General features: G+C 43.6%; 1 protein-coding gene across 1 annotated transcript in view; it reads left to right on the top strand.

The window, feature by feature from the left end:
• The window catches only part of kynu (kynureninase), a 166,539-nt gene that overhangs the window by 98,079 nt on the left and 46,052 nt on the right, over positions 1–22,408 (top strand). The window contains 3 exon segments of the mRNA XM_041200223.1: positions 16,804–16,902; positions 17,020–17,093; positions 19,759–19,811. Of these exon segments, the coding sequence (XP_041056157.1) occupies positions 16,804–16,902; positions 17,020–17,093; positions 19,759–19,811 (226 nt within the window).

The following is a 22,408-nucleotide window of genomic DNA, read 5'->3' as shown; positions in this document are numbered from 1 at the left end:
GAACTGTATAAAATGCTGGTTAGGCCACAGTTGGAGTACTGTGTGCAGTTCTGGTCACCACATGGAGCGGGTGCAGAAGATGCTCACCGGGATGCTGCCTGGGCTTGGGGGGTCTGAGTTATATGGAAAGATTGGATAGGCTGGCATTGTTTTCCTTGGAGCAAAGAAGATTGAGAGGGGACCTGATAGAGGTATATAAAAGATTAAGAGGGGCATAGATAGGGTGGATAGAAAGGCACATTTTCCATTAGTAGAGGGGCCAATAACCAGGGGCATAGATTTAAGGTAAGAAGTGGAAGGTTATGAGGGGAGTTGAGGAGAAACTTTTTCACCCACAGGGTGCTGAGGGTCTGAAACTCACTGTCTGAAAGGATGGGTGAGTCACAAACTCCTGTAACATTTAAAAAGCTTTTAGATATTCACTTGCGTTGCCATAGCCTCCAGGGCTATGGGCCAAGCGCAGAAAATCAGTCAGCTGATTCCTCAGTCTCTTAACTGTATCTCTTGGCTTCCTTCTGGAATATTGAACATTGTTGAGTCTTCTCTGCCAACTGTTTCTTCAGTTTGTTCAGAGTTCGTTTTGTTTCTCTTCATGATTTTCCAGAGGAACCAACTCTGACTTGAGGGATCCTTGCAGCATGTGAAAGTCCTGCAATTCTCCTAACTCATCTTGAGCGGCTATGTTATATTTTCTTAGAAGTTCTGGAACTCCATCAGATTGGTGAAATATCTCAGACCAGTCGAACTTGATCTTCCATAGCCAGCCTCACCCTATGAGACTAGGTCCTTCTCCTTTCACAATTATTACAGACAGCTGGACTGTCTGTTGCTTGCAAGAAACTGGTACTTTGGCGATGCCCTTTACCTGAATAGATTCTCCCGTGTATGTCCTTAATTCAGCGTTTGTCTGCTCCAGTTTTATTGGCTGTCTACTTCATTAGGGCACCTCAAGGTGTGTTCTCCCCCCACTGTAGTTGAGGCACCTGTATCCACTTCCATTAGTAGTGGCTTCTTATTAACTTGGATTGTCACAGTAATAAGTTTGGTTTTCACAGCAGTTATGTTATGCAGAGAATGGTGTCGGTAGCTTCAACCTCTGCTGTATTCTTTAATTCAATCCTATTGGTTTGTTGTTTTGTGGCTGCTTCAGCTTTGCCTAGTATTGCCTTACCATGTGACCTTTCTTATGGCCGTAAAGGCATTCTGCCTCCTTGAATTTAGAGGTGTCCGCTCCATGGTCACCCTCACATCTATGACAACTTAAGTCACTGCTGAAGTGTTTCTGCTAGGTCTTTTCATGTTTCTCACAGCAAACATTGCATCTCGCTTCGATGCTGTGGGTCTGGTTTTCATGCCACGCTCGGCGGTAGGTTCCCGCCCCACATGAAGAACGGCGCCATGTTGTATGTACTGCAAAGCCTGCGAGTCACTGGCAGCACTTTCCATGGCGAGTGAGATTTCTAGGGTGCACTTAAAGTCAATGTCAACCTCAGCGAGTAAACAGCGCTGTGTGGTTTTGTCCTTAACTCCACAAACTGATCAGTCCCGCAGCACAGCATTTAATGTGTCCCTGAAGTCGCAGTGTTCTGTCAACTACTTGAGGTACGCTACATAGGTTGTGATGGTCCAGGGTCATATCTCTGGAATTAAATTTAAAATGCTGCAATGTGATGGCTTCGGTTTTGGAAATGCATTTCCATGAGGTCCACTAATTCATTATAGGACTTAAAATTAGGTGTGCTCGGGGCTGTCAGGCTGTGAATGAGGTTGTATGTTTTACTGCCACATACACCCAAGAGGATTGCTTTCTACTTTTCCTCCGCGATAATCTCGTTCACAATGAAATAAAATCCGAGGTGCTCTGCATCCTGGCTCTAGTATTCCATAGTTGCATCATAAGGATAGATTCTGCTGAAGGGTGACATGACTGGTGAGTAGTCATTTTTTTTCTTGAAGTCTGATGTACTCACAACAACGGGGCGAGACACACAGTCAGAGCTAATTTTGCCCTCGTTGCCAAATGTAATGACTCAAGGGAGCAGACAAGTTTCAGCAGGAATTAGCTAAAATTTATTACCGGGAACTTTTCAGGTGCTACATGCTCGATCAGGACTTTCGTCAGGAAGCCCACCCCACCCCACTCCCCACCCCCCGAATTGCCCGGGCTCAGGGTTCACTGGTCAGAGCCTTAACAGAAGGCTTCATGTGACCCCGATACAAAACAGGAGGTTCTATACCCTCAGTTACCACAGGCAGTTTCACTCAGCTGGATGGTGGAGGAGAGATATTGGAGAAGGATGATGATGTGGTCATCCATGTGAATGGCTGCAGACCAGCCAAGAGAGAGGATGAGAAGAGTTAGTTTGTTGCAATCACAGTTACACAGGGTGTCATTTGTGACTTTGAAAAAGGCCATTTGTGGCAGGACTCAAACATGGACTTGCAGAAAAAATGATTATGGATTTGTGTGGCTGAATCGCATTCATAGATTTTGGGGGGGAAAGGGAGGTTGAAGATGGGACAATATTTTTGCAATAAAAAGGTGTAAAGGATATTTTGCTAGAAGGGGGGTGATGATGGCAGATTTGAAGGGGAGAAGGGCAAGATCTGAGGAAAGTGAACCACTAACAATATCAGCAAGCAAGGTGTCTAGCATTTTAGCAGGAATTGGGTCAAGGAAGCAAGAGGTAGATAAGATGCTGTCAGAGAGGGATATGAGGAGAAATGAGAGAGGAATTAGAGAAATATGTGAGTACAGGGATAGGGCAAGGGAAATCTTAGGAAATGTTTGACAAGGAAGTATTCAGTGAACGGCATGGCACTAGGAAGTTCTGAGGAACAAAGGGACCTTGGCATGTGTGTACATAGATCTCTGAAGGCGGAGGGGCATGTTAGTGGGATGGTGAAAAAGGCATATGGGACACTTGCCTTCATCAATCAAGGCATAGATTACAAAAGTAGGGAGGCCATGTTGGAGTTGTATAGAACCTTGGTAAGGCCACAGCTGGAGTACTGTGTGCAGTTCTGCTTGCCACATTATAAGAAGGGTGTGATTGCACTGGAGATTTACCAGGATGTTGCCTGGGATGAAACATTTAAGTTATGAAGAGAGGTTGGATAGACTTGGGTTTTCGTTGGAGCAGAGAAAACTGAGGAGCGACCTGATCGAGATGTACAAGATTATGAGGGGCATGGACAGGGTGGATAGGGAGCAGCTATTCCCCTTAGTTGAAGGGTCAGTTGCAAGGGGGCAAAAGATCAAGATGAGGGGCAGGGGGTTTAGGGGGGATGTGAGGAAAAACATTTTTACCCAGAGGGTGGTGATGGTCTGGAATGCGCTGCCTGGGAGGGTGGTGGAGGCGGGTTGTCTCACATCCTTTAAAAAGTACCTGGATAAACACTTGGCACATCATAACATTCAAGGCTATGGGCCAAGTGCTGGTAAACGAGATTAGGTAGGTAGGTCAGGTGTTTCTCAGGTGTCGGTGCAGACTTGATAGGCCGAAGGGCCTCTTCTGCACTGTGATTCTGTGATTCTGTTTGGTTTGATGAGCTAGAAGGGAGGGAAGTGGCAGAGGCAACTGAATTGAAGGTCTCAATCTAAGTGATAAGTAAATGTATGAGCTACTTGTATTTGTTGGAGTTTATGGAGCGGGGAAACCAGAGGTTAATTTTGCATTCCAGGATTATCCTGGAATAGTGAACCATTTTGGTCATGGACAGCAGGACCTGATAGTGCTTTATATAACCAGCCAGGTATGGCAGCGAATTGGTAAATCGGATCCACAACACAAAGCTCAAGTTGGCTTCCAGGAAAGAAGATAAAGGCCATAGCATAGGACATTCAACTGCCTCAGCCTTAATCTCTGGAGTTCCCTCCCTAGCTCACTCATACTCATCTCTATATTTTCACTTTCCAAAACCTCTCACAACCCACTTTTCTGACCTTTTGGCCAGGTGATGTAACTCTGACTCTTTGCCTAAATTTTACGGTCCCGCCCGCTGCAGGAAACGTCGCAGATGGGACGGAAAGTTTGACCGGTCTCCAAAAGGTCTGTTGATTTGGTGGCAGGACCGGAAACTCCTGCCCTTTGTTTCCTTTTATTTCACAGTTCATTTTGAACAGAGCAGATCTTTTCCTTAGTTTTTGCCACCTCCCCCTCCCCTGCACATTGGGAAGTTTTCTACTTTAAAGGTATTTTATAAATGCAAATTGGAATTGACCTAATGACCATCAAGAATAGTAATTTTATATCCAACCACCATTATTAGTCTCTGCTGCAGTGAACACATCCATGATTTTTAAACATTCTCCATCATTATGGTATATTTTCATTCCAGGTGCATCTATGTTTTCATTTTCATGATTGTAACATCCGTCTTGTAATGGGGTGCCTAAAACTGTTCGTGGTACCTTAACTATGAGTGAAAATAATCATCATCACTTTTTTTGTATAGCTATAAAATAAGTACTTGCTTTAAATTGCCCCATTTTTAGTCATTTTGATTTAATGGATAGAATTTTCAGGTCGGCGGGCCCGGGAGCACTGGACCACTGACCACGATTGGCCACCGGCTGTGATTTCGCGCTGGCTGGCCAATTAACGGCCAGCCAGCGTTTAGCGCGCGCTGAAAGGCTCAGCGCTGCCAGGGTGGGGATGGGAGGAGGGCGAGTGCTGAAGTCAGCACAGACGCAGGGGAGCGTGGGAGGAAAGCTCCCTGAAGGCAGAGAGCTGCCTCAGGAAGCAGACTAATTTAAAATAATGAAAAACAAAAAGTACAATCGTGAAAAAATGTCTGCGCGTCGGAATGAGACACCTCCATATGGATGATTTTTTTCAAAACATTCTAATCTTTTTTTAAATTAATCACAGATCTCATCCCGCCCTTGGATGAGGTTTCTTCAAAAATGCAAAGGCCGCCTGGCCGATTCGCCCGCCCGCCAACCGTAACGTTGGACAGGCAGCAAAAAAACCTGCCATCAGTTGCTACTTTAATGGCCTTAATAGGTCTCTTAATTGTCGGCAGACGTGCTGCCGACTCTTGCGGGCGCCTGCCAACTGAAATATCGCGTGAGTGTGTGATGATGTCGGGACGCTCGCCCGATGTCATCGCACGCTATTTCACGCTCGAATGTGTCGGGTGCGCTCCCGCATGCCGAGCGGAAAATTCCACCCAGTGTGTTTTTAATGCGGCCAGTGTTCGCAATTAGCGTTGTGGATTCACTTTCAGGTTGTTTCGCGCCAGATGTGACGCAGCGTCACATGGCCCGATAAACACGCCTTTTGGAACAATCTCTCTCACTCCCCAACCCTCCCGGCCCCTGACTCTCCCACTTGTCGACCCTCCCGTACCCAATCCTCCCTGGTCACCCATCCTCCTGGTTGCTGCCGGCTGTCCTGCTAGCAAACAGGAGAGGTGGCCAGTGGGTGGGTCAGCAGTCACCAGGAGGGTCAGGGAGCATAATCGCAGGCGAGCCAGACGTTTGGGGAGCGGGAGATGTGGTGAGCCAGAGAGACATGGCGCGGAAGGTTCAGCAAGCAGGAGTGATGGCAAGTGGGATGTAAGTAGAAACAGCGCTTTTCAGGAATGCAACTACAATATTAAGTGAGGAATTACTGTGTATTCCTTAGGCTGTCAACTGAAGGGAAGAGCAGTGTGCTTTAAGTTGCATAACAAAACATCTGGTATTCACTCATCTACTGCTATGGAGCATTTGCGGTGCAAATTGATTGCTACGCTTGCCTATGCAACAGTGACTGCAGTTTGTGCTTTAGACTGTCACTTGGACAAAAGGAACATCAAAATAGGAGTAGACCAGTCAGCATCTTGAGCCAGTTCAGCCATTCAGTTAGATCATAGTTGATCTGTATCTTAACTTCTTTTACCTGCCTTGTTCCATAGCTTTTAATACACTTGATTAACAAAAATCGACCAATGTCACTTTTGAAATTTTCAGACGGCTGCCTTTTGAGGGAGTGATAGGTATAAAAAGGGAAGTTTCATTTCCTGTAGAGAATTAAAATATATTAGCAAAATAAAACTATTACCAACTTGAAGAAGTTAAATTGAGTTATTCCTGCCATCTAGAGGCCATTAGGATATAAACAATGTTCTTAAAAGCATTTCACAGACAAAAGATTTAATTCTTGATTAGTTTATTTGGAATACCCTTAATTATATTAACAGTTATGATCTTTACTTATTTTGAAATATGTTTAATACCAATTCAAAATAAATGTTTTGAAATAGATTTTTCCCTTAATGTGACAATTATTAATTTGATTTAAAATCATGCAAATATGCTTTCTTGTGTTTTTTATTTACATTCCTCACTGACTCGTGTATAGTTACATAAATATATATATATATTTAGTTATATATTTTATATGTAACTTAGAATGATTAGTGCCCTCCAATAACTTACAAACATCAGTACCCTGCTTCCTTCAAGTTTAATCAATACTACAAACTCTGTTCCCTTAACTTCTGAACTTCATCCATCCTGTTGATCACTCATGTTCCCATGTGCAGATGATCAGTCCCTCCTGCGGTTAACCTTGCAAGTTGCTATCCCATCCTTAAACTTGCATATTTTATAGTGCAAAAATCACACCCGTGACAATTATTGATGCAAATCCCTCCTGCCCTTGATGATACCTTTTAAAATCTTGCAACAATCCCACATCCTGGGTTTGAGAATATCCATTAACATATGAAGTTGTTTTGATGGGGAATATTCTGGCTTATCATCACCATTCAATTGGTGAATAAATTTTGTTCTAATGAAACAGTTTTTGCGATTAATTCAGACCTAATGAAACCCACAGCTCATTAGCTTGCAAGTACTATTTTCAGTTTTCAAGATTGGCCACAAGAGTTCAGTGGTGGAGACAAATCATTTAAATCTTGGATAGACGCATATCATTGAGTCTGATATGCCTCTGCCATCTCTTGACTAGTATATTCAAGGATTCACTTCATTGCATCTGTGTTTTGTTTCAAGGTCTTCTCTTACGTCCAGTTCTAGAGTCCCATGGAATGCTAGGAGGCCAAATTCTCTGTTCTCTGAAAATTGTCTGTTATAAATGGCCTTTTTCTTTGTGGCACCGCCTCTTGAACTTTAAATGCTGGCTTCCTTTAAGTTGAATAGTTCTTGCTGAAGGACCGGCTGAATGGATGATTCTTCTCTTTTGTAAAAAAAAACTTAACAGGAGTAAAATGTAAAACTTATTGCATTGCACTGTATAATATGCTGTCACTAAACCATTTCACAACAAAAAGCTTTTTTTTCATGAAGCCACATGTTTTTGTTCTATTAGTTGTTGAACATATGGTTTTCTTGAGTAGCAATTCAAAAAGGTCAATCCTAAAAGTAAATTAAAGTCTGTTGCTCAAAGAATGGAACAAAAGAAAAAAAATCAAAGTGAAGAAATATATTAATTAGAAATGAGTTTTCAGAACAAATCAAAGTGAATTTGATTACCTTTAAGTTGAAAAGAATGGATTACATTTTTAGAGCTTTTATTGGACACTCCATTGACTGCAGACATGCTTTACTGACTACAAAGTAAATGATAGCAAGTCGAAAAACATTGCCCAGCTTTTGGAAAGAGTTTTCTGCTATCAATTCTATTCTCTTTTTTTTCCTGCATTTTGACAATGTGTTTTATGAGACTTTTTTTATTTGTTCAACCTTCTGTAGAAGGTTTATTGAGTGTAAGGATTGGACTGCTTCAACTTTTCGTCCAATGACTGTGTGATGTGTTCTATGCCAGATCTGCTTTCAACATATTCCCAAAGTACAATAGGAGTTTGTCTCTCTCGATCAATTGGTTAGTACTGAAAGCATGTGTTTGGTACAATGTGGGCTAGTGATTAGATGCTATTGCACTCATTTTACGGCCATAAATTGGGTACTATGAGCCCTAATTTTAGGGACTAATATCCTTTCCCTTAAGTAAGCTTGAAAATGTCATCACTGGCAACTGCCTAAAACAAGCATATGCATCGCATTCCATTTCAGCAAATCTAGAGCTATGGCACTACCGTGAGTCCTTTCCTCCTCCATCCCTGCTTATTTGTACTTGGTAAACTCCCAGTGCACTCTTTTTAAACTCATCAGTTGACTGTTTCTTCCTAACGTGAGCACAAAGTTTCTGATGGTGTCAGTCCACATTTCCATGTTTTCATCCACCACTCTGCTGCCCATGAATTTACTCATACCCAAGTCCTGTCCACCCATCACCCCTTATGCTTGCTGACCTACAATGGATCGCAGTTATGGAGCACATTGATTTTAAAGTTCTCATCCTTGTTTTCAAATCCCTTCATGTCGCCACCCCTCCCTATCTCGAAGATCTCTTCCACCTGAACAACTCACCAAGATATCTGCACTCATTTGATTCTGACCTCTTGAGCATCCTGGCTTTTAATTGCTCTACCATTGATGGTGGTGCACTTAGCTAACTAGGGTTACACTGTAGTCCAGTACTGAGGAAATCCTGCATTGTCATGGGTTCTCTCCTTCAGGCAAAAAAAACCCATCAGATGACGAGGCCATGTGCTCTGAAAGTCCCCCTCTAAACCTCTCCACCACTCTGCCTCTCTCTACTCCTTTAAGATGCTGTTTAAAGCTTACCTCTTTGACCAAGTTTTTGGCCATCTGCCTTAATATTGCCTTATTGTGCAATATCACTTTAATGACACTCCTTGGGGCATTATATTATGTTAAAGCCATTGCATAACAAGTCATTACTGTTCCTCGTGCTCCTAGAGACACTACAGTAGGTTCGTACAGTAGTGAACTCATCATGATAAGCCGGTATTAGTGCGGCAGCATGGTGCTTTCTGATATACTTGAAGGCAGCTGTTAGTCTGCCACTACCCCATTCTCGTCAGATGAATCGAGCAGGATTTCACTTTACAACCTCATTTTTTTAAAAAATCTGCTTGTAAAACACAGCCCTCCACCCTTGTTGATATTTACTTATTAGGCTATCATTTCTGAGCTCCAAGGCAGTGTAATTGACGAGGACCCCAAAGATGTGTTGCCAGCCATCACCCCCCTCCCCCCATACCCACTGGAAATTCCTAGGTAGGGTGTGGTTTGCACACCAGTAGCCTTAGAACTGAAAACATCCCATGGACAATTGCCCTGCACTGGGAACCACCTGAAAGTGCAATTTAAATCGCAAACTTTCGGTGTTTCCGACTATGTTGCATCAATAGTTTACCCAGAAAAGTTGAAGAATTAAAACCACTTCTAATTTCTGGGTAACTACAGTGCAAACCCACACCGACTTCTTCTGCCCACCCCCCACCTGACACCACCTCGCCACCCACAAGAGTCCCCAAACCACCACAGGAATCCCCCCAACCGTCCCCACAACTAAACCCCAATGGGAGCACCCCAGCCGGATAGGATTTCACCCCCCACCACGGAACTCCCCCCACCCCCTGACTCACCCGCCCCCTCCACCCACGGGACTCTTCCTACGCCCCCCCACCCATGGGGACTCTACCCCATCCCACCAAATCCCGACCCAATACCCTCCCTACCCGACCCCCCACTGAACCAAAATCATAGCCAGTTGCCTTATACAGTTACCTACCCCCTGGCTTGTCAAAAACCTTTAAACTTGGCTGGACCTTTTAAAGTTACCTGCTTTACAGCAGCTAGTGCTGTAAAAAAAAAAAAGAGGGTATAGCCTCCTTCCCTTTGATGCAGCAGTGCTCGACTGAAGGCTTCAGGAGTGCGCTGCCCTCCGCAGTTCTCGCCCAGCCTGAGTAGGAAGGTCGGGTGAGACAGGATCAAAAAAAATTCAAGGTAAAGAAGTAGGAACAGAATGGCAATCCGACTCTGCCACTCCATGGAAGTGCAGGCCCATTATGTCCACAAACAATAAAATAGAGGGTGCCTGTTTGCTATTCGATGGAACCTGCCAACATTGGGCAGAATTTTGCCCTCGATGGCAGCGGTCGGGCAGCTGATCACCGCCGCCGAAACGGGCCCTGCCGCCATTTTAAGTGGCCGGGCCAATCAAGGCCCACCCAGTGGACCATGCGACGGGAAGCGCTATGCAATTCCTGTGCGGGGGTGGGGAGGGATCCCCCAACAGTCAGAGTGCGCTATTTCACGCATGCGCACGGAAGAGCACACATCTCCCTGAGGCTAAGTGCTGTCTCAGGGAGATTACTGACAGAGTTTAAATTTCAAAAATAGAAAAATCAACCAATTATTAACATGCCCCCCTCATGTGACGATGTCACACAAGATGGGACATGTTAATAAATATCAAAAACTTTATCAAACTTTTTTAAAACACAGACATAAAACCTGATCCCGCTAGTGGATGAGGTTTCATGTTTTTTCAGAAGCCGCTGGTGATCCTGGTCTGCCCGCCAACCTTAAGGTTGAACAGGCAGAGCCTTTAATTGTTTTAATTATCCTGTCAATAGCCTCAATTGGCTATTGACAGGTTGGCGGGTGGACAGCTGATCGTGCTGTGCCTCTGCCTTCCTGAATATTTAAATGGGGCAGGATGATGTCGGGGGTTCCCCCCCAACTCCACCCCGCATCATTTTCACGTCAGCGAGCGGGCCCCGCCCCCAACTCACCAACAGAAAAATTCAAGCCATTCTTTCGATTTTAGAGGACCTATTTGGCTGAAGTTGATTCCAACCCAAAGTTCTCTCCAAATCCATGGAGTAAACATTACAGCTTTTTTAGACCCATTGGTATGATCTGGGTGTAATTGCTACAATTCTACATTTTGGAGTGCGCTCCATGCCAGGATTTTAAAATCTTAATCCAGTTTACTCTGTCGTCCACCACTGAGGAAGTCGTTAATAACACGTCCCTGCTCATGTGACTAGGGGACATGATTTTCATGCTGGGCGGGCCTTAATCGGCCCACCAGTGTGAAATCACGGTCGGGCCCCAGTACGGGCAGTGGTCAGCTTTTCCTAACTGCTCCCGCCCACCCCTGCCGAGCCTGCCCAACGAGGGCAAAATCCTAGCCCTAGTGTTGTAACTCGCAGAGCTCTGAGAATAAAATTTTTACAAATTCTCGTTCTTCCTCCCCATAAATTCAGTGTAAACAGCCACATGGACCACTTCTCTGGGGTTTTCATCAATGTTACAATGTAGGGGGAGAGAGTTGTGTTGGGAGAACCCCAGTGAAAATTCTAGAATCTGTTATTTATGGTTAGCTATACAGAACAGAGTTGCTGCTTCAGTTGGTTTGCCATGGTTTTCACATCGGCGATCAGCAAGTGATATCCAGTGATCCCAAGGCATCATCAGTGCCACACAGTCTCCAACCAACACTTTTGCATAAACTAAAGCAGTCTGTGTTCATATGCAGCAAGTCCTAACATTAAGGCTTGGGCTGACAAGTGGTAAGTAACTTTCACCCCACACAAGTGCCAGACAATGACCATCTCCAACAGAAGAGAATCTAACCACAAACCCTTGTTATTCAATGACATTACCATTTTTGGTCAATGGTAACCCCCAGGATGTTGATAGTGGGGGATTCAGCAATGATAATGCCATTGAATGTCAACGGGTGATGGTTAGAGTCTCTCTTGTTGGAAATGGTCATTGCAAGGCACTGGTGTGACGTGAATGTTACTTGCCACTTGTCAGCCCAAGCCTGTATATTGCCCATATCTTGCTGCGTTTGGAGATGGACTGCTTCAGTATCTGAGGAGTCACAAGTGGTGCTGAATATTGTGCAATCATAGCAAACATCCCCACGTCTGACCTTATGATGGAAGGAAGGTCATTGATGAAGCAGTTGAAGAAGGTTGGGCCTAGGACACTACCTGAGGAACACCTGCAGTGATGTCCTGGAGCTGAGATGACTGACCTCCATCAACCATAACCATCTTCCTTTGTGATAGGAATGACTCCAACCAGCAGAGAGTTTTCCCCCTGATTCCCATTGACTCCAGTTTTGCTAGGGCTCCTTGATGCCGCACTCATTCAAATGCGACCTTGATGTCAAGGGCAGTCACTCTCACCTCACCTCAGGAGTTCAGCTCTTTTGTCCATGTTTGAACGAAGGCTGCAATGAGGTCAGGAGCCCTGGCAGAACCCAAACTGTGTGTCAGTGAGTAGGTTATTGCTAAGCAACTGCTACTTGGTAGCACTGTTGATGACCCCTTTACTGATGATCGAGAGTAAACTAATTGGACGTTAATTTGCCAGGTTGGATTTGTCCTGCTTAGCACCCCATCCACCACTCCCTCCAGCAGCAATGCACAGTGGCAACAGGATGTACTATCTACAAAATGCTCACCAAGGCTGCTTCCACATCTGTGATCTCTACCACCTGGAATAACAAGGGCACAGGAGCATCAATGCCTGTAAGTCTTCCTCCAAGCCACACATGATCCTGACTTGGAACTATATTGCCATTCCTTCACAGTCCTGGGTCAAAATCCTGGAACTCCCTTCCTAACAGCACTGTGGGTGTAGCTATACCAGATGGGCTGCAGTGGTTCAAGAGGGCAGCTCACCAACACCTTCTCAAGGGTTTTAGGGATGGGTAATAAATGCTGGCCTAGCCAGTGATGCCCACATCCTATGACAGAATACATTTTAAAAAATGTAATATGGGACAGATACACCACTACCTGCAATGGAAGGTAGTGAGCTGTAGGACATCAGCTAGAAAGAATATGGTGATGACATCTGCATTCTCTCACTGACTGTTTAACCAAGGCAGGAACTCATCGTGTCCTGACTTCACAGTCACCACTGCCTGAGGACACCTTTATAAAGTTTGCTGGAGATGTAATCAACAACTTTCTCCTCCTCTGAATCAAGATTTCCCCTTTTGTAGGGTGCAGATTTATACTATGCAGAGTGGCAAAGTAGAGGCGCTATTTCTTTTGGCTGCCCCGAAGTGAGAAAACTTTTTCTTTGCATGTGTGCATGATCAGTCAGACATCTGGGAGCTTGTCCACATACTGATGGCTGCAGCCCGGAAGTGCTAAGTGGAGCTGATTCTAGTAAACATTGCCTATTTGCTCTCCCATACTGAGCATCATTTTGTTTTTGATATAACAAGTGCATCAAACCATGAAGTTGCCCTGAGGAAAAGGTTTGAATACCATTTGTTTAGCTAATCCAGTAATCAAAGTGGTTCCAAATAGATAGCCAATTGGATTTTCTGTTGTCACCATTCTGCAAGCAATGGGCCAGGACCTAGTGAATCATCATTTTGCTTGGTCCACAGCTGCTGCCTCGATATTTCTGTAAGGTTTCAATTAATAACATTTGTAAAGCTACATTTTGGAGTAATCTTTTCTGAACGTTACTCATTTATTCTCCCAACCACACAGATAAATATCCTATTCAGAGCTGTCATCTTATGTTATAAGTCCATTTCAGGGACTGCTCCCCTGAGTTATCCTGCTTTGATATCCTTCCACAGTGGAGACTGCGGCAGAAAAATAGATTGCATTCCGTGATAGACTAGTTTCATCAAACAGAAGAATTTTGCATGCACAGCTATGATGCCATCCATCAATTCTCACAGACCTGCTGAGTGTTTAAATCATCTAGTTAGTCTAATGGTCAATTGTGACCCCTGCCTTTATAAGGAGCGAGCACAACAGTTCCTGTCGATATCATTTTAGGTGACAATATCTTTTGCATGCTGAGCGCAAGTTCCCAAAGGCCCAATTTGAAAAGAGCATATCCCTGTGGTGCGTGGGCAGTACTTCTCTTTGGAGACTGGGGAGAACCTGACTAATTTGTCTTTTCAGTCAAAAGGGAAAAGAAGAGAATCAACCGGTGAACTTGGAACAGCTTTGAAATGTGAGCTGATTCACTGCAAGTGAAACTTCACTGACTAGGTGTCATTTTATTCTCTATTAATAACCAGCGTAGAAACATAGAAAAACATAGGCCCGAATTTCACGCTTGCCGAGTACACCAAGTCGGCGGGCCCGGAAGCAGACGCGAAAAGTGCTTCCGCCCACAATCGGGCCCTGAGGAAGCCTCAGCGCTGCCAAGGGGAGCAGGAAGAGACCGTGCACTGAAAAAAGTGAGGGTACAGGCAGGCACTTCTGGCGTGCTCCCTGAAGGCAGACAGCTGCCGCAGAGCTGCGTGAGGGAGCTGCAGACCTGTACAAGTTAAATGACAAGAAACAATGCACCAGACTGTGTCTATGCAGCACATTCAAGCACTTGTCATGAGAATTCAAATAACATCAGATATCTTTTTATTATATTTCACCCTGGACATTTCATCCCGCCCTTGGATGAGGTTTTATTAAAAACGGGCTGCCCATTTTGCCCGTGGGTCCAGCACAAAATCGCAAGGTCAGTGTAAAATTATGGACAATGTAGTGTTTTTAATGGCTTTAATTGGCCCTTTAATTGTCGGCGTGTGTGGCTTCTACTCCCGCGTGTGCCTGCCAACCTCAATATTGCTCATGTGCGCGGTGACATCGGGATGTACGCCTGACGTATTTTCATGCAATTTTGCGTGCCCTCAGGTCTGGTGCGCGCCCGCCCACCTCATCAACATAAAATTCTGGCCATAGAAACAAGAAAATAGGAGCAAGAGTAGGTCATTCAGCCCTTCGAGCCTGCTCCGCGATTCAATATGATCATGGCCGATCCCCTATCTCAACACCATACTCCTGCCCATACCCCTTTAGAGTCCAGAAATCTACCTGTTTCCTTCTTAAGTATGTTCAATGATTTGGCCTCCACAGCCTTCCTGTGGTAGAGAATTCCATAGATTCACCACTCTCTGAGTGAAGAGGTTTCTTCTCATTTCAGTCTTTAATGTCCTACCCATATTCCGAGACTGTTACCCCATGTTTTAGATCCCCCAGCAAGAGAAAACATCATCCCTGCATTCACTCTGTCCATCCCTGTCAGAATTTTATATGTTTCAATGAGATCCCCTCCCATTCTTCTAAACTCCAGTGAATACAACTGAGTCGACCCAATCTCACCTCTACAATAATCCTGCCATCCTAGGAATCAGTCTAGTGAGCCTTTGCTGACTCTGTCTATGGCAAATATATCCTTTCTTAGGTAAGGAGACCAAAGCTGCACACCTTACTCCAGTTGTGGTCTCACCAAGGCCCTGTACAGCTGCAGCAAGACATCCTTGCTCTTGTACTCAAGTCCTCTCGTAATGAAGGCCAAAATGCCACTTGCCTTCTCAACTGCTTGCTGCACCTGCATGTTTGCTTTCAGTGATTGGTGTACAAGGACACCCAGCTCCCTTTGTACATCAGCATTTCCCAATCTATCACCATTAAAATCATACTCTGCCATTCTGTTTTTCCTACTGAAGTGGATAACTTCACACTTATCCATATGGAAGTTATACTGCATCTGCCATGTATTTGCCCACCCACTCAACCTGTCTAAATCGCCTCGGAGCCTCTTAACACCCTCCTCACTGCTCACATTCCCACCAAGTTTTTTGTCATCAGCAAACTTGGAAATATTACATTTGGTTCTCTCATACAAATCATTGATATATATTGTGAATAGCTGGGATCCAAGCACTGGTCCCCGAGGTACCCCACTAGTCACCACCTGCCACTCTGAAAAAGAACCACTTATTCCTACTCTCTGCTTCCTGTCTGCTAACCAATTCTCAACCTATGCCAATACATTGCCCCCAATCCCATGTGTTTTAATTTTGCACACTAACCTCTTATGTGGGATTTTATCAAAAGCTTTCTCATCAGAAGTAGAAACCAAACCACCACCTTCTACTTCTACATAAATAATGAGAATCTCCTAATTGTTACAAGATCTAGCTTCATAGGCACTAGCTGCACTGCAATTCTATAAAGCCATAAAGACCCAATATTTCAGATTAGCTGAATAGCCTTTCATCCCTTCAGAAACATTAGTTGCAGTCTCTGTCGGTAAGTTCCTCAATTATCCAGCATCCACAGTTTTTTGCTTTTGTCTCAGCAAAGATCAATGTGGCTTTCATTCCTAAGCACTATCCTGAAATGAACGGTTATTAAAGGAAACTATTAGCTGGGTAGTGCTTCATAGTGCTAACCTATTAAATGACTGTGTACTTTGAATAGCCTTTTCACAATGAAAAAGATACCAACCCTAGCTAAATGAATAACATTCACTTCTAACAACTTTAACTGTCTGGTCCCTTTGTGGATAGAATGCAGAGCAGCATCAAGGAACTTAGATTTTTAACGAAAAAAGAGGTTTCTTTAAATCATACTATTGCAATGTATAAGAAGTATATTCCCATAGGTTTTTCCTTTCCCTTTGAAGAGGTATTAATATCTTAGTTATACAGTTCCATTATCTGAGGTACCCTAAGCCCCTAGAGCTGAATGACTGACTAAATTTAAAAAAAATATATATAATTAAGACATAACCACTTAACCTTGTTTGTGCTCCCAAACATTGTCATTAAAAGAAACAAGCCTGTCTGGGACATCCTAATAGCCATCTCAAGGACAGTATTCAAACACCTTTGGGAGAAGGCCTCTTGCCCATCTTCTCGGCATGGCAAAGAGCAAATATGAAAAAAATGTACTTCAGCACTTTTAAGTGCCTCCTCCATTTGTTGGTTTAAATGTTTTCTTTCTCCACAGTATTGAATAAAATCGATTTAAACAAGGTGTTTTAATGACAGTAACATTTTGTACAATGGATACAGAATTCAGGATACTATGTTAACAAATAACCATTTTTAACAGTCTAGTCTTCCAGGTTTGTTTTAATTTATATTTTGTTTGTGCACTTTGAAAATAATGGCATCAACTTGTGTTGTGCAGGGATGTTTTGTTGGTTTTGACCTTGCCCATGCTGTTGGGAATGTAGAACTCTATCTGCATGACTGGAATGTAGACTTTGCCTGCTGGTGTAATTACAAGGTAAAATGGATTATTCTGTTTTTCTCCGTTGGTTGCAATTGATGGTAAATCTTTTGTCAATTTGTGTGAAATAAATAGCCAACTACCCAAATGATGTTTTATTTTAATATATTACAGTATATGAATTCTGGTGCTGGAGCCTTAGCAGGGGCATACATACATGAAAAACACCAATTTACAGTAAAGCCAACGTAAGTATCAACTACACTCTTGCAGAAATCTCGGTAAAATTTAGTCAGTGGCATTTTGGGTCTACAACATGCAGCAAAGAGGGTAGGATGAAGGAGGCAATGATAAATTTATACAGGGAAAGATAAAAAATTGTCGATGTCTCATTATAAAATATTCCTGCCATAAGCTTAAATTATAAGTGTTGGGAGAATGCTTAAATTGCAATATTTGCATTATAACTAAATGTTTGACACAGGAAACCCACCTCTACAGATAGTTTTTACTATATTTTTTTTAATTATCTAAACATAGTGCGTGTCTATATTTTGTTTTTGGTATTTGTATCTCAGCTATGTTGCAGGATAGGAATGTATTTTTTTGGATCCTAGGGGACCTGGGAAATTTGTGAGCAGGGCCAGCAACAATATTTCTCTTCAGCCAATCAGATTGAAGAATCCTTAGTGAGGCACACACGTTTAAACCAGGAAGTTTATGTTAGATTAATGAATTTAATGAAGCAAATGATCCAAAAATCCAAGAGGTAAATTTTTGACGATGTTGATATATCTCTGAGTATTTGTTTGCAAGTATTTATCTGGTACAAAGGTTGGTTAAATAAGTGAAGGTTGGAATCTTTTGATGTAGTTTGTTTTATTATACTGTATTGCTAAACTGAGCCTAGTTCTTGTCCTCATTTGTCCATGCACTCTGCAGCTTGGCAAGACTGGAGATGCCTGTTGCCTAGACATCTCCAGGCCTGATAACATTTGAACATTTTAACAGAAAATTGCCTTCCTCTTTGCAGTGAGAATTGATTCAGCTCTGTTAATATTAATGAACACCTGTGTCACCTTAAAAAAGAAACCTTTAAAATTGTTATACAACTTACATTTCAATAATCTGTTGTTAGGTGTTTGAAGATTGAATAAAATAGCTGTGCTACAGCAACCACTAACTAAAATACAATCGTTCATTCACATTGGGTCTTGTAACTCTTTCAAGTACAAACACGTTTTCATCTGAAGTTACGTTGTTTCATAGTTTGCCATTGTGAGATTTGAACTCTTGATCTTGGGGTTACAAACCCAGTACCAGAACCACTTGGCTATTTAGGCCAAGCCACACATTGGGTATTGTATCTATGCCTGTCAACAGCACTGCAGACAACCACCTTGATTTTGCAGTCAGTGAAAAGTAAATGGTGCTCACTGTTCATTACACCCCACAAAGTTTACCCATCAACTTACAAGAATGACAAAGCTATTTTAGTGTGGAGCCCCTGCCAGGGCACCTGGGGAATTTCTGAGCAGGGCAAGCAACAATATTTCTCTTCAACCAATCAGATTGAAGAATCATTAATGAGATATTCACGTCTAAACCAGGAAGTTTAAGTTAGACTAATTAATTCAATGTAAAATCATGTATATAAGGAGAATAAAGACAGGAAGAAAATGATGGGGTCAAGTTAGAAATAAAAGTGATGGAATGGAAGGATAAAAAAAAATTCTTATAAATCACCAATGATAACTAAGATCTGAAGAAATGAGACTCCACACTTGTAAAAACATTTTTTTTCAGTGTTCCAGAGATTGTTTGGTCATAATTGAGACTTCACGTTATTAAAAAAAATAACCTGAATGGACAAACCCTGAATTATTTAGAAGTGTTTAGGAATAAATAGCACAATGTCACACCCTTCAAGTGTTTTAATGTCATGTCTTTTTTTGAGGTGCCAGTGTAGCAAACCTTGTGGAAGAGTAGGGAAACTCAGATAGCAACTTCTGATACTATGTTTAACTGTGCATGTACCAGAAATTCCTTTCTGCTTTACACCATAATAACAGTGAGCGCTGAAAGCCTCATCATTATTCTTGCCAAGAAATCCAGGCTATATTGTAAACCAGTATGTTAGTAATCAGCAAAGAACAGAAACAGGGACCATTGAGGTGGCAGAGAGCTCCATTTTTACTGAGGAAAAAATGACAGAAGTTTGGTGTGGAACTCCCTGATGCAACAAATATGTTTCATTTGTGCTGACATTCTGGCTGGCAGTTCAGGGTAGTTGGTATGCACGTACAATTTACCTGTTCTGGCCAATCAATTGAATTTGTCTCTGTTTCAGACAGGGGTCTGTTACCAGGGCCTGATAGAGATGCTGATTTGACTCCACTGTACTTATGCCAGAAACTGAAACTCAAAGAATTAAAGTGTTTAAGTGCTTAAAAGCAGTTTGAACTGTTGTTGAAGGAACTGCATTGATTTTGACAGCTCCTCAAAGTATGAAAAAAAGAAAGAACCTGTATTTATATAGCAGCTGAAACTCCCTCTCTACCAGCACTGTAGGTGTACCTATAGCACATGCACTGCTGTAGTTCAAGATGGCAGCTTACCACCACCTTCTCAAGGGCAGTTAGGGATGGGCAGCAAATACTGGCCAAGCCAGTGACACCCACATTCCTTGAACATTTTTTTAAAACTTCTAGTACAGCCAAAAGTATTTATAATGGAAAAACTTTTGAAATGTGGTAACTGTTGTAATGTGTGGATAACAATGGCCAATTTGCAAATAACAAGACCACACAAACAGCAGTGAGATATTAACCAGGTAATCTGATTTGTCTTTATGATGTTGGTTAAATATTCACAAGTACTCTGAATAATATTCCGAAATAACTTAACTTTCAGATTACTCGGTTGGTGGAGTCATGACTTCAAAACCAGATTTGAGATGGATAATGGTAAGTACCAGTATACTTAACTTGCTTTATTATTTATATTGTCTAAGGCAGTCATCCTCTGGCCAGTGGAGCCTGCATGGCCCCACCTGGGAGGGAGTAGCCAGTTCCACGACTGGCATCTCCCCAGTTGCCGCAGCCTCATCAAATGCCACGGTCAGTGGCATATGGTTGGAGGAGCTGCTGCCGTCATCCAGAGTACCCTGAGAGGAGCCCGCAGAGACTACAAGCAGTTTGCACACCAGCGTAAGGTTGCTCTGGACCTCCCTGCTCACCATTGATGGACGGACACCTAGCTGGGATACTGGGTGCCTCATCTATCTCCCACACTAACACTGACCACCTAAGATCATTGCCTGTGTGAGGACTTGCAGGTCCAAGCCAGGAACCTCTGAATCTGTTCCTGGAGCTGCCTTTCCATGAGAGTCGCCACTCTCTCAGTGGAGGAGGCAGTGCACTTGGCCATGAGGGTCAATGCAGTGCTGATGCTCTGCATGGACTCCTCCTTAACGGAGACCATGGCACACATACCCTCATGGATCTCTGCCAGATCTCACTGGGCATCCAACACCAGCCACCTAATGGTTGACTCCAGAGGCTCATCATCTGTCTTGGACTCAACATCATCCTGGTTTATAGCAGCCCTCTGACTGCCGGTGCTCTGGGCTTGCATGTCGGAGCCACGCCATCAGACAGAGTGCAGACAGACTTCTCCATCGTTTGCTCTAGTCTGCTGAGTGACTATTGAATTTTTGCCTGATGTTCTGCCGCCTGTCATTGCTTCTCCAGCATTAAGTTGACAGCTGTTTCCAGATGCTCATCATCTGACTTGGTCTCAGTGGGTGGCTGGTACCCAGCAGCCCTCCGAGTGCCAGAAATCTGAGCTGTCCCTGCTTCCAACTGCTGTGGGGATGTGTCAGTGAGGTGTTCTCCAGAATGTGACCCCAAGCCTAATCTACAGCTGTGCCCCACCAAGATTTGTGTCTCTGCGTTAGTGGATGCTGTTGGTGAGCGCCGTGATGGTACTTCCAGAGCTTCTCCTTCAGATTTGGTTTGGGGTCTCGGACCTATGGTGGGCTGCCTTGTGGGCCTTGATCTGCTGGTGCCTAGGAACTAGAGAATAGAGTTTCAGATGATGAGCATGAGAAACATAAGACTGCATGTGACTCAACTGTGATTGTCAGGATGTGATGGAGCTGTGAGCCATACTAGGTTGGTGGGACAAACCAATCTCTGCTTCACCACAGGGGCAATCCCCAGCTAGCTTAGCCGCAGCCACCTCGAACTCGGTCATAGTCATAGATTCATAGAGGTCTACAGCACAGAAAAAGGCCCTTTGGCCCATCGAGCCTGCATCGGTCAAACAAGTACCTAACTATTCTAATCCCATTTTCCAGCTCTAGGTCATAGCCTTGTTTGCCATGGCATCACAAGTGCACAATCAAATACTTCTTAAATGTTATGAGGGTTTCTGCCTTTACCATCCTTTCAGGCAGTGAGTTCCAGGTTCCCACCGCCCTCTGGTGAAAGAATTCTTCCTCACATCCCCTCTATACCTCCTGCCCCTTACCTTAAATCTGTGCCCCCTGGTTATTGATCCCTCCACCAAGGGGAAAAGTTCCTTTCTGTCTATCTTATCTATTGTCTCTCAATTTTATACACCTCACCACATCCCCCCTCAATCTCCTCTGCTCCAGATAAAATAACCCCTGTCTATCCAATCTCTCCTCATAAGTAAAACTCTCCAGCCCAGGCAACATCCTGGTGAATCTCCTCTGCACTCTCTCTAATGCAATCACATCCTTCCTATAATGCAGATTCCGAAACTGTAAGCAATACTCTAGCTGTGGCCTAACCAGCATTTTATACAGTTCCAGCATAACTTCCCTGCTCTTATATTCTGCATCTTGGCTAAAAAGGCAAGTATCCCATATATCTTCTTAACCACCTTATCTACTTCTCCTGTTAACTTAAGGGACCGGTGGACATGCACACCAAGGTTCCTCTGATCCTTGGTACTTCCCAGGGTCCTACCATTCATCGTGTATTCCTGTGCCTTGTTTGTACTGCCCAAGTGCACCACCTCACACTTATCTGGATTAAATTCCATTTGCTACTGATCAGCCCGCCTATATCCTCCTGTAGTCTAAGGCTATTCTCCTTACTTTTTACCACCCCACCAATTTTCATGACATCTGCAAACTTACTGATCAACCCTCCCACATTCAAGTTTAAATCATTTATATATACCACAAACAGCAAGGGACCCAACACCGATCCCTGTGGAACCCCACTGGAGACAAGCGTCCTATCACAAAAACCCCCTTGACCATCATCCTCTGCTTCCTGCCACTCAGCCAATTCTGGATCCAATTTGCCAAATTGCCTTGGATCCCATGGGCTCTTACCTTCATTATCAGTCTCCTATGCGGGACCTTATCAAAAGCCTTGCAGAAGTCCAAGTAGACTATGTCAAATGGGGTGAGGGCAATGATGTCAGCCCTCCCTCCTCTGGTCTGCGCTCTTTCCCTTCTGTTATGTGCCAGCTTGTCCTGTACGAAGAGAAAAGAAAGGCATGTGATGAGAAGGGATGAAGCACA

This window comes from Carcharodon carcharias, chromosome 12, assembly GCF_017639515.1.
Source record: "Carcharodon carcharias isolate sCarCar2 chromosome 12, sCarCar2.pri, whole genome shotgun sequence".
NCBI lineage: Eukaryota > Metazoa > Chordata > Chondrichthyes > Lamniformes > Lamnidae > Carcharodon > Carcharodon carcharias.
Note: the sequence above shows the minus strand (reverse complement) of the source record. Positions and strands in the feature narration are given on the sequence as shown.